This window comes from Triturus cristatus, chromosome 3_1 (genome assembly GCF_964204655.1).
Source record: "Triturus cristatus chromosome 3_1, aTriCri1.1, whole genome shotgun sequence".
Classification (NCBI taxonomy): Eukaryota; Metazoa; Chordata; class Amphibia; order Caudata; family Salamandridae; genus Triturus; species Triturus cristatus.
The window spans coordinates 922,194,481-922,211,846 of record NC_140583.1 but is presented as its reverse complement, the minus strand read 5'-3'; the positions used below and the strand labels follow the sequence as shown (position 1 = coordinate 922,211,846).

At 42.6% G+C, this 17,366-nt stretch overlaps 1 protein-coding gene across 1 annotated transcript in view; it reads right to left on the bottom strand.

Annotated features, from left to right (window-relative positions):
- Positions 1 to 17,366, bottom strand: part of CCDC148 (coiled-coil domain containing 148) — an 871,149-nt gene that overhangs the window by 278,515 nt on the left and 575,268 nt on the right. The window contains exon 10 of the mRNA XM_085645511.1: positions 11,331 to 11,537. Coding sequence (XP_085501637.1) covers positions 11,331 to 11,537 — 207 coding nt within the window. The remainder of the gene's footprint in view (positions 1 to 11,330; positions 11,538 to 17,366) is intronic.

Genomic DNA, 17,366 nt, shown 5'->3' with positions numbered 1-17,366 from the left:
AGAGTGGAACAGTAGGGAAAGCGTTGGATAGCGTAGGGGTAAAAATTACTATTCCCACTCCAAAGAGTGCAACCGTAGGGAATGCGTTGGATAGCGTAGGGGTAAAAATTACTATTCCCACTCCAGCGAGTGCAACAGTAGGGAAAGCGTTGGATAGCGTAGGGGTAAAAATTACTATTCCCACTCCAAAGAGTGCAACAGTAGGGAAAGCGTTGGATAGCTTAGGGGTAAAAATTACTATTCCCACTCCAGAGAGTGCAACAGTAGGGAAATCGTTGGATAGCGTAGGGGTAAAAATTACTATTCCCACTCCAGTGAGTGCAACAGTACGGAAAATATTAATTTAATATTTTATCAAAAATAAATTAATTACCAATACCAATAAAAAAATTATTAACATTAATGACCAATTACAAAATATTTAATAATTAATTAATTATAAATGCCAATAAATATTTTTTTAATTAATTACCTATTAATAATTAATTAACAACCAATTAATTTTCAATACCAAAAATTCATAAATAAAAATAATACCAAATAATAATTAATTAATAGTAAATTAATTATCAATACACAAAAATATTTTCAATATTTAATTAATTACAATTAAATTACTTCCCACCATATTCCCCTATAAACCCACAACCCGCTACGGAATTAAATTACGCAAAAATGTAATAACATAAAATTAATTACTTAAAAAAAATTAATATACATTACAAAAACTAATATACACTTTTAACACATATACTAACATACAAAACACTTTAAAAAATTCGATATTAATAAAAATTTGATATTTTTTAATGCCTATATTATGTACTTCGATATTACTTACCTGCATTTCGATATTTTTAACAATTATATTATGTCCATTCGATATTATGTCCATTCTATTTTTTGTACTCGATATTATGTCGATTCTATATATTTTTTTCGATGTTTTCTCTATTTACCATCCCCAATAGTTGAGATCCCAATGAGGTCTCATTTATCAAATCCCTTTGACTTCCATAGATCACCTAGTCTCTCTGAGTCCCAAAGGGGTGTTGCTAATGTCAATTTCCATTCCCATCCCAGACTTTTCGTTGCTGCGTGCCAGACCTGAACTGAGTGTTTTGTCGGCCCAGTGAGGGGAAATCGCTGTGGTTTAGAATACAGAGCTCTGTTATAGGTCCCCCCTGGGAGGAGTCATCGGTCCATGGCATAGCCCGGGTCGTCCATTCGGCGATATGTGCCATGGTTAACAGCCGCGAGGTGTGCCGCCCAATAATATTTCTTGAGGTCTGGTAGACTAATCCCACCGTCATACCAGTTGAGGGTGAGCTTGTTTAGCGCTATGCAAGGATTCCCTCCCCACAGCAAGTCTCTCTGCAAGCCCTCGATTTCCTTGAAGTAACGAGTAGGCACTGAGTCGGGGTCGTTTTGTAGCACATAGAGGAAGCAGGGCAGGGACATCATCTTAAAAAGCGCCGCTTTACCCGGCAGAGAGAGAGGAAGCGCCTTCCATGCGGCAATATCTTGCTACAGTCTTTGCAGTGGCGGAAGTAAATTGCAGTCGTAACAGAGCTATGGGTCTGACGTCACATAGATCTCCAGGTATTTAAAGCCCACCGTGGTGATTTGAATAGGACAGCCTTTTGGTACAGCGGGTGGGTCACCGCGGAGAACATAGATTAGAGATTTACCCCACTTAATAGAGAATCCAGAGAACCTGCCAAAGCTGGCAAAGATGTCAAACACTGCAATCAGTGACGCCTTTGTGGAAGCTAGGAACAAGAGGATGTCATCTGCATATAGCGAGATTCGGTCTTTCCATGCTTCTGTCCAACGCAATCCGCGCATAACCAGATCACGATGGACCCATGCCGCCAATGGTTCCAGGGCTAGGGTAAATAAGAGGGGAGAAAGTGGACAACCCTGGCGGGTTCCCCGACCCAGCTCAGAGATTTCAGATTTTCTGTTGTTCACTATGACCTGGCCCAGGGGCTCTGAATAGAGGAGTTGGACCCATTGGATAAATCCGATCCCAAACCCCATCTTTACCAGCACAGCAAAGAGGTAGGGCCATTCGATGGTATCGAACACCATGGATGCGTCCAGCGAGGCTATTATTGCTGGTTCTTGTATCGTTTCAAGTCATCCCATCACTCTGTGCACTCTACGGAGATTCAGCGCAGTGTTGCGCTGGGGCATAAAGGCCGATTGGTCTGGGTGCACTAGGCCACTGATCACCTTAACAAGATGGCTAGCTAATAGCTTGGCAAAGATTTTGGGTTCGGCATTGAGAAGTGAGATAGGCCTATACGAGGCGCAGTTTGTCTTATGTTTGCCCTCTTTATGGATGGTGATAAGCGTGGCCACCCTCTGGTCCAGTTTGAGTGTCCCCTGCTTCTTGCTCTCAACAAACATGGATCGCATGTGTGGGGCTAGTTTGTCTGGAGCCAGTTTATATAGTTCGATTGGTAGGTCTTTTGGACCCAGTGCCTTGCCAGATTGGAGGCTTCTAATCGCAAGTGCGACTTTGTCATTGGTGAAGTCGCTGTCCAATAGTTCCCGGTCTTCAACTTGTAAGGCTGGAAGGGCAATGTCTCTGAGAAGGGATTGGGAATCCTCTTCCGTATAAGATGTGTGTGTGCGGTAGATGTCGCTATAGTGGGCAGCAAACATGTTGGCGATAGCCTGGGGGTCTGTGATAGATTGGCCATCTTTGTCTAACAATTCTGGTACCAGCCTAGACGCCAGCTCTTTTGTGTCTAGCCAAGCTATGAGTTTCCCCGCCTTATCCCCAAGGTCATACACTCTGCCCACCGTTTCCCTCCCCATGGATTTGGCACTGTCTTTGGCTACCGCTTTATACTCATCCTTGCCAACTTATGGCGAACAAAGCGGCACAGGGTCAGACTGATTTGCATATGGCCATGTCTGAACTGGGGTGGCAGAGTGAGCTAAAGAACGGTGATGGATTAAACCCAGATCTGTTGACTGGGTGTGAGTGTTTGATTGGTTTTGATGCTCCGTCCATCACCACCCACTTTTGTACCGCTTTGTTCGCCATAAGTTGGCAGGGTATGCTCAGACGTGAGTCCCTTGCTCACTTTGCCACTGGATTCAAGCAAGCCTGGCTGAAGACGGCTGAAATGCCAGAAACCGGTCCTAGGAAGCTTGTTTCCGGTCCAGGGAAGGCATGGCTTGGCAGTTCGGGCTGACCTGTTCCCATGAGGCACAGGGTCAGACTGATTTGCATATGGCCATTTCTGAACTGGGGTGGCAGAGTGGGCTAAAGAACGGTGATGGATTAAACCCAGATCTGTTGACTGGGTGTGAGTGTTTGATTGGTTCTGATGCTTCGTCCATCACCACACCCTTTTGTACCGCTTTGTTCACCATAAGTTGGCAGGGTATGCTCAGATGGGAGTCCCTTGCTCACTTTGCCACTGGATTCAAGCAAGCCTGGCTGAAGACGGCTGAAATGCCAGGAACCGGTCCAAGGAAGCTTGTTTCCGGTCCAGGGAAGGCATGGCTTGGCAGTTTGGGCTGACCTGTTCCCATGAGGCACAGGGTCAGACTGATTTGCATATGGCCATGTCTGAACTGGGGTGGCAGAGTGGGCTAAAGAACGGTGATGGATTAAACCCAGATCTGTTGACTGGGTGTGAGTGTTTGATTGGTTCTGATGCTCCGTCCATCACCACCCCCTTTTGTACCGCTTTGTTCGCCATAAGTTGGCAGGGTATGCTCATACGTGAGTCCCTTGCTCACTTTGCCACTGGATTCAAGCAAGCCTGGCTGAAGACGGCTGAAATGCCAGAAACCGGTCCTAGGAAGCTTGTTTCCGGTCCAGGGAAGGCATGGCTTGGCAGTTCGGGCTGACCTGTTCTCATGAGGCACAGGGTCAGACTGATTTGCATATGGCCATGTCTGAACTGGGGTGGCAGAGTGGGCTAAAGAACGGTGATGGATTAAACCCAGATCTGTTGACTGGGTGTGAGTGTTTGATTGGTTCTGATGCTCCGTCCATCACCACCCCCTTTTGTACCGCTTTGTTCGCCATAAGTTGGCAGGGTATGCTCAGACGTGAGTCCCTTGCTCACTTTGCCACTGGATTCAAGCAAGCCTGGCTGAAGACGGCTGAAATGCCAGAAACCGGTCCTAGGAAGCTTGTTTCCGGTCCAGGGAAGGCATGGCTTGGCAGTTCGGGCTGACCTGTTCCCATGGGGCACAGGGTCAGACTGATTTGCATATGGCCATGTCTGAACTGGGGTGGCAGAGTGGGCTAAAGAACGGTGATGGATTAAACCCAGATCTGTTGACTGGGTGTGAGTGTTTGATTGGTTCTGATGCTCCGTCCATCACCACCCCCTTTTGTACCCTTCTGCCCACTCCGGCACACTCAAGATTCGTACATTATTGCAGCGAGTGCGCCCTTCATAGTCGTCAAGCTTACTTTCGGCAAACTTTCGGAAGAGCTGCAAGTTGCGAATCTCAGTTTGAAGGTGTGAGGTGTCTTCCACCAGGCTCGTTGTTGTAATCTCCAATTGCTTGACTTTTTCATCGCTTTTCATCAGGTCATCCCTGATGAGCACGACGTTAGAGGAGATTGTGTCCATCCTTTGTTCCAGGGATGTCCGGACCCCAGAGATGGCCACCATTACATCTTTGAGCGTTGGTTCAAGGGGGCTGTCTTCCGTTCCGCCTCCTGCTTTGTCTCCGGTCCGCTGGTCCTGGGGTGATGCTTTGGGGTATGCGTAGTGGTCCAGTTTATTCTGTTAGACACACCTTGGAGCCCTTTGTCCCGGACATCGGTGTTTTCCCAGTTTTCAGCCCCAGTGCTGGGCTTTAGCGGTGACACGCAGCAACACCAAGGCCTCTCCTGCCCAGCCACCGAGAGGCACAATGCCAACATGTTTCTGCTGTATGGATGTGGCAGTGCAGCAAGGTAAGGAGGGGGCAAAAATGTCCAGCTATGGAGGGACGACATCTTTAATTCACTGGACCCTCTCCACAGGACTGTCACCAGCGCTCGGACAGCTCAGCTCCCAGGTTGGAACCGGAGTGAGCCAAGGGGTCGGGTCTCAGGTCCCCGATGCGCAGCCACCGCGCCACTGGCTGCCTTGTGAGCAATGGCACCACCAGAGCCAGACGGAGAGCCGGGGCGAGGGAAGAGACACTCTCTGCAGCATCATACAAGAAAGCCAGGCCTCCGTCAGCGCCCAAGGCGACCTCCGCCGCAATTTCTTGTCACCTCCGCACCGGATCAACGCTGCGTTGGGGATCGCTCATCTCGGCTTCCTCCCTTCCCCCGCTGGATTACACCTGTATGCGCCATGGATCAGGCAAGGATCTCGCGTCCCACTCGGCGGCGGCCTAGGCGGGTGGCGTCTCACCTGCAGGATCGCGATTCACTGCTGCCCAAGAGAGCGCCTCCAACCCCGGGCACACAACTCCCCCCAGTCCTCCCGCGGTGGATTTCACAGTCGCGCTCCTCTGAATGGCCCCAGCGATGCCATCATTGCCCGCGATGCTCCAGGTCTCAGGTCGGTGCCAGCCGATCCTCGCGTGCGTTGTTACACACCCGGCAGATGTTTTCACTCCACCGCCCGGTCTCACCTCTCATCCAGGCCGCAGAAGGCAGCGGCCAGATCTCCGGCCTCAGGATTCGTATGGCCGCGATTCCCACTCCGACGGGTTCGGCAGGGCTTCCGCTCCCATTTTCAGTCCTCGGGGGTCGGATAATTGTATCATATAAGCGGGGTAGAGAAGGGTTCGGCGGTGCAAGCCTAACTGGTGCCCACCATGCTCCGTTGCATAGTCACGCCCCCGCTACAGACACTATTGATCAAACTAACATGGGCCAGAAAACAGCAATGCATAAGCTGGTAAGTCTTACAGTGACCATACAACCAGGGAGGGTTGTAGATCCCCATTTTGAGGCATATTATTATATTGCACAAGCTCACTTCGCCGCCCTTGGTTCCACAATTACAGACAGGTTCCTCATTATCGCCTCCAGCAACGACTGGTGGCCCCATGGAGTTTCAACACAGTGATGCAAACACCCACCAGGTCAAGAGAAATCTACACAGTAGAGTGCACCGTATGAGCATGGGCGCACCTTGCACAGTTGTGTGACAGGGACACGCTATAATCACCGCACATCAAGCTACGATGCAACCCAAAACTACACATCACTACGGAGACAACAACCATAAAAACGCTTTGCAATAGACAACTCAACACACTGGTTGACCTCTAAACTAAAGGCACCTTTATATCCCTTAACGACTTCTTGTTTAAAGGTAACTCCGCTCCCCTAGATACCTTTATCTAGTACAGACTGAGAAAATCAGTGAAAGAGGCCTTCCTGACTTATTTAGGGGAACCCTCTGACTGGCGTCTGCTTAGCCTACTCGCTGCAGGCCCAGTGACCACACTGCTTTACATACTTGTTTTGGCTGACATGCCTAAATTGAACGCAGATCCCGGGAATGCTGGTTACGTGACCTGTCGACTGCAATTATAGATAAAGAATAGGAATATTGCTACCTACTCACAAGAGAAGTGTCAATGAATGCAAGCCACTGACTTATACATTATAAATATTTACATTAGCTATAATACACACCATTACAATTGTACAAATATGGTGGGTGAGATAACTGAATGTGAAAAATATTCATTATTGGAAGTGGGGTTTATACAGATGGCGTGGCAGTGCCCACCCATTACTCACTATTGACAGATACTGACACAAATGCCTAATGGCATTACTGAACTGGCTCTACAGATGCACCCTATGATGGGTCTGATGGGGTATGTGAACTTGGTGTCCAAAGCCAGTAGAAAACTAGTGGATCTGACCTTGCTGCTTGGTAAGAGTAGAGTGTCAATGTGTTAGGGCAGGAAGGCACCCCTAAGGCCACAGGCTGGCTCACAGACTTGGCATGTTACAACGCACTCACATAGATTTATTGCACACTGGTCACTTCAACCTTGTGACATTTTTGGACCCTGTGAGTGTGTACCTTGTGGCTTGTGCCGCAGATTCCGATTCAGATTAGACAGCGCCCTAAAGGAACATGATTCTCACACACGCAGAAAATCAACATGACATCAACTGACTGACACATATGGGGAAGAACTATACACTACTCTGGGAATGTTATTTAAATTGATTACCGATGTCTCAACAAGCAATGTAACACAACATGTGCATGCAAATAGTCCTTGTTTCAATTGTATATGGGAAAAGCTCATATAAATAAAAATTGGAAAAGCCATAAAAAGATTTAAAAAAGAGTAGGGCAAGGGGAGAAATCTAAATTTCATTATCCTGAAATGGCAAGTGTCAATGATGGGGGATGCATTCATTGATTATGGATGACATCAGCCTCTGAAGCAAGGGTGAATTTCTCAAAGATGAAGGAGTTGCAACCTTTATGAGAAAGTCATCAAACAAGCCAATAAAGTTTAGTCTGTGGTGTATGTATGTATGTATGTCTGTATCTATCTATCTATAAATCTATCTATCTATCTAATTAATCCCCAGAATCAAGCCAGGGAGAATATGAGTGAACGCACTGAACAAACTATAGACTAAGGAAATGGAGAAATGATCTGTGAGGAGGTCGTGGTTATCTGCAGCATGATTGTTATTATAACTAAGAATGCCACCATCCAACAAGGATCACACCTTTGCAGTAGGAAGCTTGTTGCTTAGTTACTGTACAATTCCATTGCTTTTTTTAGTAAAAACTACTTGGAGGACAGGTCTGCAAACCCATTTCCACTGCTTTTTAGAATGAGGTGGAAAGGTCAGGCAATGGTCGTCAGCGAAATGGTACATGCCAGAGTACTACAAAACTCCTTGTGTGAGCCCATTTCATACCATACAGAGGGGATACCCTTCACTCTGGAGTTCATATGTGTGATGTTTGTTGACTTAGATCGAAGTCCTGAAACAATATGTGTGAGTTGACAAAAAGCTATGTTTCCACTCAAAGTCTCAAAATGATGCCTGACATCTTAAGACAAGAATCTTATCAAAATCTAGAACTCTTTGACCATATAACCGTAAGGAAAACATTCACTTGTAGACTGTCAAATGTATAGGGAATTAAATATCGAGGCACTTCATTTATTAAAGTAGCTACTCAAATCACTACACGCATTGCAATTAACGACCTGCTTAACAAAATGCAATCTGGATTTAGGGAGAAACATAGCATAGAACCAGCTACGCTTCACATCATTGATGAAATCCTCAAAGTACCATTTGAGAAAATTGCTGTTTACTGCTGCTTTTAGACCTAACTACAACTTTCAACATTGTAAATAACACAATTTTAATGAAAATCCTCTCAACCAGGCTGGGCACTGAAGGCATTTTACCTACTTGGTTCCACTCCTTTCTGAATGCCAGAACTGCAAGTCATTGAAACTTGATGCATTTATATCATCATCTTATTATCTGACCTGTAGTATCCTTCTCCCTCCACCTCTTTACCATCAACAGGAAGCCATTGTCAGAAATGGTACAACTGGAGAACATAACCCTACATCAGTATGCTGATGGTACCAAAATCTAAATGCACAACCATCAGCAACCTTAAAAACCGCCTTCAATATATGATCAATTGGACACACACCTACTTCCTAAAATTGTACCACAAAGAAGAACTCATAAGTCTACATTCAAACAATCCTTATAAGTCACTACATAGATGGCTAAATGAACTATCACCCTAGAATGAATTCCTGATCCCCTAGAGGTGCCTCCCCAGATCATGGACCCTTGGTTGGGATCAGAGTGCACTACTCTGTGAAGAAAGAAATAATGATGTTTTGGGTGTTTCGTGAATGGGAAGGCTCCCTTTATTCCAGACTAACCTGAGTGACTCCAAGAGTCAGTTGGCTGACCTTCTGTTCTGAGCTACAGGGGCACAACAAGCTCCAGAGGCCAGATTGTGCCAACATTCTGCCACTCGCAACAACTGCCAATGTGAAGCTCCAGTGAACCAGACTCTTCTCTCTGCAGCGATGTCTGGCAACACGAGATCTGTACTTTACTCTACGGCAACAGCAGCGAGGGGAGTTCACCAAAGCAAAGCTCCAGCAATGACTGTCCGTGACGCCCAAAAAGCTCTTCTAACTTTAGCGATGACCATCCGCGACATCAGGCCTGCTCTTTGCCAAACAGCAACGACCAACCATGACACTGTCCCTGCTCCTTGTGGCCCCTTCCAATGCAAATTGGACTCTTCACACCGAACTTTGAGAAGGTACCTTTTTCAGCTGGACTAAACTGGTACTCGTCTCCAACCCGCAATCCATCACAGTTGGCCTGAACTTGTGACTTCCCCCCAGTTTAGTACAGCAAGATGACTGCTAGTGGCACTTTGTGCTTTTAGGCGCCATACTTGCCCAAAACTTTGAAACTGCATATCTCCAATTCTACTGATTTTTGTTGCTATGGTATCATTTATTTATTACCATATTTTTCTAAATTGGGTTGAAATTTGTCTTGTGTTGTTACTGTCTGTGTGCTTCATAAAAACGTTACACAGTGCCTCTAAGTTAGTTTGTGCCAAGCTACCAGAGGGTTAAGTGCAGGTTAATTTAGGGACTTTTGTGGTTCACCCTGACAAGAAGTGTGGTTGTTGCTTAAGAAGGGTTGTTACCCCGCTCAACCGATTAACGCAATGTCTTACATTAACAAACACTAGGAAATCGAACCATGTTATGTGAATTAATAAACAACTTTATTGTCTCCAATTAGAAGCCAGCATCACCTTCAAAATCACCTCTATAATGCACGAAGCAGTTTTACACAGGCCTTTTGTCATACCCAAAATATGAACTGCACACTTCTGGAGACCTAATAGACACAAGAGCGAAAGAAAGATGAACCTAGAGATTCATACAGCTAAAAAAAGCAAAACTGCCAGACTGGCATTTTCATACCTAGCACTAAAGCTATTGAACTTAATACTAGAGGTCATAAGAACCAGCCCTACCCTATTAATCAAAAAGCTCAAAACATACCTCTTCAAGTTCCTCCTTCCTTAGCTTCCTCAAGTCCTTCTAGTTCTTTCGGGTTCATGTACTCATCTGTTACTTAATATTTTGGTGTTTTATGTACCTATAGTGTCTATGCAAAGCACCCTGGTGCACCAGTGGCAAGGGCCGCGCAATACAAAATACCATAAATATATTAATTAATAAGTAAATAAATCATAAAGGCAAACAGATTAGAAAAACTTGTGCATGATTTCTTACACAATGCCATCTAAGTAATGTCCATCAAGGACAGGTACTTTCGTTGAGTGGTAGTCATATACAAGCATATAATTCAAACAAAACACATACATGGATTGCCCGTTTTAAAGGCTACAACATAAAGTTGGTAAACACATTCACCTTGGAATATTGGACAAATTAACGTTCAGGAAACAAAATAAAATGAATCTCAATTAGAACATTTTAAAAGACCTAAAATCTCTAATTACCAAATGTTCTCAATAAAAACAAGATATGATCATCTGTAGACGTTTTAATCCTCACTATTATTATAAAATGATGTTTCCTTGAGGAATATCCTGCTTAAATTACTCATTTCCCGCCAACGGTTATTACGCAGATTCTTTATACAAGTAATGCTCTACACTGGTCTTGCATAACAATTTTAATGTCATCTTAATGATGCTCAGTAAGTATGAATGATACAGTTGAGGAATGATATCCAATAATACCATGGTTCTGACTGACATGTTTTATGTTTGAGGATTTATTGCATGTACACTTTCATGATATAATTTCCATCAGTGTCTACTAACATAAGAGGCTAGGTAGTGTGCTTCAGAGCAAAACATGCAAACAAACATTACATCCCATGTGCTGAAGAAAGGACCAATGAATGCATTCAATAGTGTTTTCAAATCTGGTTCAGAGAGAAAGTCACATCAGCAGGCCTGGAAAAGGTCAAAGTCAATTAAACCAGAGACATGATGTTCGGTGTAATTGACTTAGATATCATTTTGAAAAATTAGTTATTAATGAATGTGGATGTGTATTTTAACATTGTTTCAGAAATGTATTGAGCTAAGTAAGATACTCTCCACTAGGAAGTTAAAAGAACTCTAATGATATTATATGGGTTTCTTTTTAGGTTGTCACACAATGTTTAGTAGTTCTGTTTACTGAAATAAAAACAAAATAGAGGGGTAAACCTCTTCAGAATATGTTAAACTGAATTTACAGAAAGAGTGTGTCTCCAGTAAGGACTATTTTATACATCAAGAGGTTAATGTGTTGTAGCAAGTTCTTACCTTTTCTTTCAGTTCTGTACATATCTTCTGCTGTCTTTTTCTGTCATCTGCCAGCATTTGTTCCGTCTCATATGCAGCACAGGCTTCGGCAATTGTCATTATTGCTTTCACCAGCAGGTTTTTTCTGTCCCGAGCCCATCTGTCTATCAAAACCTTCCGCTGATTTCTGCTAAAACGGAGGTTGTCCCAGTACTTTTCATGAGCCACCTAAAACGCGTATTTCAGCAGAAAATATCACTTTAGATAACGATAATTACATAAATGGATGTATGTTAAACTAATCATAATCAAAAACCCAACATCAAAAATACTGAACTGTTTAGTGTTAACATATTCTGGAAAAACCCAAATGAACACAGCAGCAAATGCCTACAATTTTATGCAAATTTGTATTACCAGGTGAAGAAAGTCATTATTATTCCATTAATGCGATAACAGAAACAAATATATTTCCATATCAACCGTAAAGTACAGCCGCCTAAGATGTTTGAAGAGGTAATGAGACTTCCTTTGAGTGATTATTAAAAGCATTTTGCATACAAATGTAGACAAGGCAATTCAGTATTTCATGCATAAATTACTCCAAATTTCATTTTGACAAAGACTAGTAGAAACGTAGATTCAGTACACAACATTAAAACATTGCTGTACCAATAGCACTGCTGCCAGACTGTCCATTTACTGTCACTGACAAACAGGTTTCCGGTCACACTTGCTCATCAACCCCTGTTGTCTGTGACAAAACCTGCACTGTTTTATCAAAAACATGATTTGAGTGTTAATAGATTGTTACTATTAATATGTGTTTATATATATTTACTGAAAAAAATCAAAGGTTACAGAGATGTTAAAGTTAGGAAATAAAATTTCAAAAAATGTAGAAATTCACTAATAGACCAAAGGTTACAGGGACGTTACAGTTAGGCTGATATTTCACTCATACAAAACCAGAGAAATTCAGCAGTTATAGTTACCTGAGTCAACTATAACACACGCCCCCTCAATGCACTGCTTATGACCTCACATATTACATCACTCATTACATGTTCAGTGACATCACTGATGACATCTCAAATGACATCACTGATGACATCACTGATGACATAATCCAGTGATTGTGAGTGTTTTCTAAAAGTTACCGAGTGTTAAACATATACTAAGGTAACTTGCTGTGGAAGTGCCTGTATGGGTAAGTGAGTGGGTGTGTAAGTGGTGTATAGAAGAATGACTGGGTATAGAAGAGACTGTATATATGAGATAGTGGGTATGTGATTTTTGTATAGGTGAGTGAATGGGTGTGTCAGTGCATGTATGAGTAAGTGAGTGGCTGTGAGAGTATCTGTATAGTTGACTGAGTTGGTGTATCAGAGGTTGTAAATGGTGAATGAGGGGGTGCATGGGTGGCTGAATAGGTGTTTGAGCAGATACATAAGTGTCTGTATGGGCAAGTGACAGGATACATGAGTGGCTGTCTCAGTGCATCAATGGGTGTGTAAGTGGGTATATGGGTGAGTGAGTAGGTGTATGATTGGCTGTATGTGTGAGTGAATGGGTGTTTTAGTAGTTGTATGGGTGAGTAAGTGAGTGTGAGAGAGGTTGTATGGGTGAGTATGTGGTTCTCTCAGTCACTGTATAGGTGAGTGAGTATATGTATTACTATATGCATAGGTAACTGAGTGGCTGTGTGGGTAATTGTAAAGGTGAGTTAAAGGCTGTGGGAGTGACTATATGGGTGAGTGAGTAGGTGTGTGAGTAGGTGTATGGTTAACTCATTTACTGCTCTATGGGTAAGTAGATATGTTACTGGCTGTATGGATGAGTGACAACATGTGTGAGTCTTTGTATGGGTTTTGTGAAGGAGTTTGTTAGTGATTATATGGGAGTGGGTGTATGACATGTTTTATGGGGGTGTAAGTGAGTGTGTCTGTGTTTTTGTGGATGATGTCATCAGTGATGTAATTTGAGATGTCATCAGTGATGTAATTTGAGAGGTCATCAGTATGTGAGGTCATAAGCAGTGCATGAGGGGCGTGAGTTATAGTTAGCTCAGGTAATTTATAACTGCTGAATTTCTCTGGTTTTGTATGAGTGAAATGTCAGCCTAACTATAGAGTCCCTGTAACCTTTGTTGTTTTTGGGAATTTCTAAGCTTTTTAAAATTCTATTTCCTAACTATAATGTCTCTGTAACCTTAGTTTTTTTTCAGTGAATTTCTATGATTTTTTAAATTCTATTTCATAACTCTGTCACCTTTGTTTTTTTTCAGGGACTTCATATGGTTTTTGTTATTCTATTTCATAACTATGTAACTTTTCCTTTTTTCACTGAATTTGTAAGGTTTTTTAAATTCTATTTCCTAACTATAGTGTCTCTGTAACCTTTTTTTCCTTGGGTGACTTTGTAAGCATTTTTCATTTCTTATTCCTAAATATAACGTCTCTATAATATTTGTTTTTTAAGTGATTTTCTAAGATTTATGAGATTTCTCTAAGTGAATATGTGAGTGGGTACATCTCTGTCTGAGTAGGTATACGAGTTAGTACATGAGTCTCAGTCTGGATATACACGTGGGTATATGAGTCTCTGAGTTGGTATGTAAGTGGGTGCATGAGTCTCTGAATGAGTCTCTCACTGGGTATATAAGTCTTGGTGGGTATATGAGTAGGCACATGAGTCTCTTACTAAGTCTATGTGTTGGTGCAACAGTGTGAGTGGGTAAGTGGGTGGATGTAGGAGTGTCTATGTTAGAATATGAATGAATGTATGACTGAGTGGTTATGTGAGAGGATATATTTCATTTTATTTCATAAAGCTTTATTCGACAATTAAGTCATAAAAGCACAAACATTTCAAAAGAATCACCACTAATTCCATATGCTACTCATTTTTAAAAACATCTATATTCAAACTTTTTATATAAATAATTAAAATGTTATTAAATCCCCATGACAACTATCATGTTATATAATTAAAATTATAATAATAAAAGAATTCATTACTAACGCACAGCAATGATTTCCATACAGATGTTTATCATTGCCATTACAAAAATAAAAATAGTAAATTAATTTCTTAGCAGCATAGTTAAGTTCTGTAAACACAAGACTAATACCATATGTGGGCAAATATATTACTACAATGGCATCTACCATGGGGGTACTTTGCGGGACACCAGTTATTTTACGTAGGAATGCATTTTCTGCTATTGTTAGGTGCTTTAGATTTTCAAACACCCATAACTCAGCTCCATACAGGGCCGAGCTCAATACCTTCATGCCAAAAATTTCTAATACAGGGCTAATAGGTTTGGTAAAGGAGGATTTGAATTTGGTTAAAAGAATCCCAGCTTGCTGATGATGCTTTAGGACTGGCAGGTCAAGTTGCCTTTTCTAACACATGTTCTTCTGAAGGGTAACACCTAGGTAAGAAAAGGCATTGACCTGTTCTAAGGGAAGTTCATTCATATACACTCTTCCTTTAAAAGTTTTATGCTCTTTAAAGGACATAAATTTGGTCTTAGCAGCGTTGATTTCCAATCCACGGATGAGGCAAAATTCCTCAAACCGCAGGAGGGCCTTCTGGAGACCACTCGGTGTTTTAGAGATGATTAACGTATCATCCGCAAACATGAGGATAGGGATACGATTACCTGCCAGCACCGGCGCGTCAGTGGGGGTCTGAGAAAGATAGTCTGCAACTCCATTGATGCAGAGCGAGAATAGAGTAGGGGCCAGAACGCATCCCTGGCGTACTCCTCTTTCAACGGGAAAAGTTTCTGTCACATCACCCTGTGACCCCCACCGGACCCGGGCAAAATTATCCTCATGTAAGCGGACAATCAATGTCAACAGCTCTGAGGCCATCCCCATCTCCTGGAGAACTTGCCATAGCTTACAACTAAGTCAAAAGCTGACTTTAAATCAACGAATACAGCATATAATGTCCCTTCACCTAAGACCACTGTTCGCCAGTATATTGTTATAAAACTGAATATTTGGTCTATCGTACTCGTGGAGGGACGAAACCCTGCCTGCAAGGGAGACAGAATGTTATGCTCCTCCAGCCAAGCCTGCACCTTACTCAATACTAATCGGCCCATAACCTTCTGCATTGAGTCGATAAGGCTGATGGGCCTATAGTTACCTGCAACAGCCTTATCTCCTTTCTTGTATACAGGTATTATCTCAACCCCTTTCCACGAGGGAGGGACTGCTGCTCCATGTGCTATGGCATTAGACAGGATAACGATACACTGGCGCCAAATTTTCTTTTCCTTCAAAAAAACATCTGCTGGGATACAATCCATTCCTGGTGCTCTACCCTCTGTAACAGCATCCAATGCTATATCAACTTGCTCTACGGTGAAAACCACACCAGAGTAAAATACGTTAAAAAATATACTGTTTGACATTTCGTCAAAACTGCTAGCGTACTGTGGTTTGAAATAATTAACCCATTGGATCTGGGCTACGTTATTCTGTGGAGGATCTGGACAACCCCCCCTATCCCATTTAAAGATGTCCCAAAATGATTTCGGATTTTTGGCCTCGCACGCTTGTCTCAGCTCCTGCCATCTACATTGATCCCATTGCTTTTTGGCCTCAATCTGTGTTTTCCTATAACAATCCCGTGCCTCTCTTACTTTGTCAGGGTCACTTACACTTAATGCTTCACTCAACTTACCCCAGGCTTTTTGGCAGGCTCCATTATACCACCCACAGGGTTTCCTATTCTTTAGACTCTTACCTAATCCTGGTTTGCAGAAATATGTTTTCAACCTGGAGAAGAGCTTAATGTGGGCTTCTATCATAATCAAATGAAAATCCGGTTGATTGATACTAGCACCCATATCTGCTAGTACATTATTGACTTCTATATTTATAGCAACCAGGGTATCGGGATGTTTAATGATTTTATTCCATTTAAGATGATGCATATCATTGGTCAGAATTAAATCAGATGTTATTACGTCTTTATATGCAATTACCTCGCCCCCCACCTGGAAATTAAATATTTGAACAGAGGGGATTATGATCGCTTTCTAGACGTCCCACTATCACCATATCCTTTAGACAGTGCCATAATTTTAGATTAATTAGCAAATAGTCAATACGGCTAGACCTATAGCCATTGCCTATCGGAAGGTGTACGACCATTAGCAGCCCTTAATCCTTTCCCCATGCACAGCCCCTTCATTTGTATGGCCGCCTCCGTCCATTTTTTTATAGATGTTAGCTCAAGTTTGGGGATACCCCATCTAATGTCTTCCTCATCAGTGAGGTCCAGCTCTTCTTGCCCTAACGGTTCAAAAGTTGTGTTAAAATCCCCTGCTATGAGTGGCAATATGTTACAAGGGAGAGCTTCCAATAAATCATCTAGAATTGCAATTACTTCTGAACTACACCCCCCCCACTTGACCTCTTGCATAAATGTTATAGACATCAATGCTACAACCTGTGTATAAACTTATTCTCACTGCAAGAATATCATTGTTTATGACTGGTAGTAAATGAAGTTTGCAACTTAGAGCCTGCCGGACCCAGATAACAAGTCCCCCTATTGGTCGACCTTTATCTTTCTTTGTCGCAGGAACCTGAAAATTAAGATAGCCTATACGAAAAACCGGGTCCATGGACCATGTCTCTTGAAAGATACAAATATCATAATTGTCAATGAAGTTAGACCAGTCGGGCGATGATAATTGGGACCCGAGTTCCGCCATATTCCATGATAACATTGATATTTTGCGATTGTTGGAGATCTTATCGTCAGGACCATTAATCCTACCGAGATGACATTGCTGACTTAATTCGGTTATTGACCCTGGTGCTATCTTTGTATTCGATACAGTTACCAAATGGGTTGAAATTACCTCAGGGCTTGATAGATCCTGGACTACTTCCTGAATTCTAATTTGCTCTTTGGGAAGACAGGAATTATTTATCCCACTCTGAGTGTTAACTGTGTCAGCAGTTATATTTCTCCCCCAATATGGATTGCTATCGTTTGGTATCTCAGTTTTTACCTTCTGCTCAA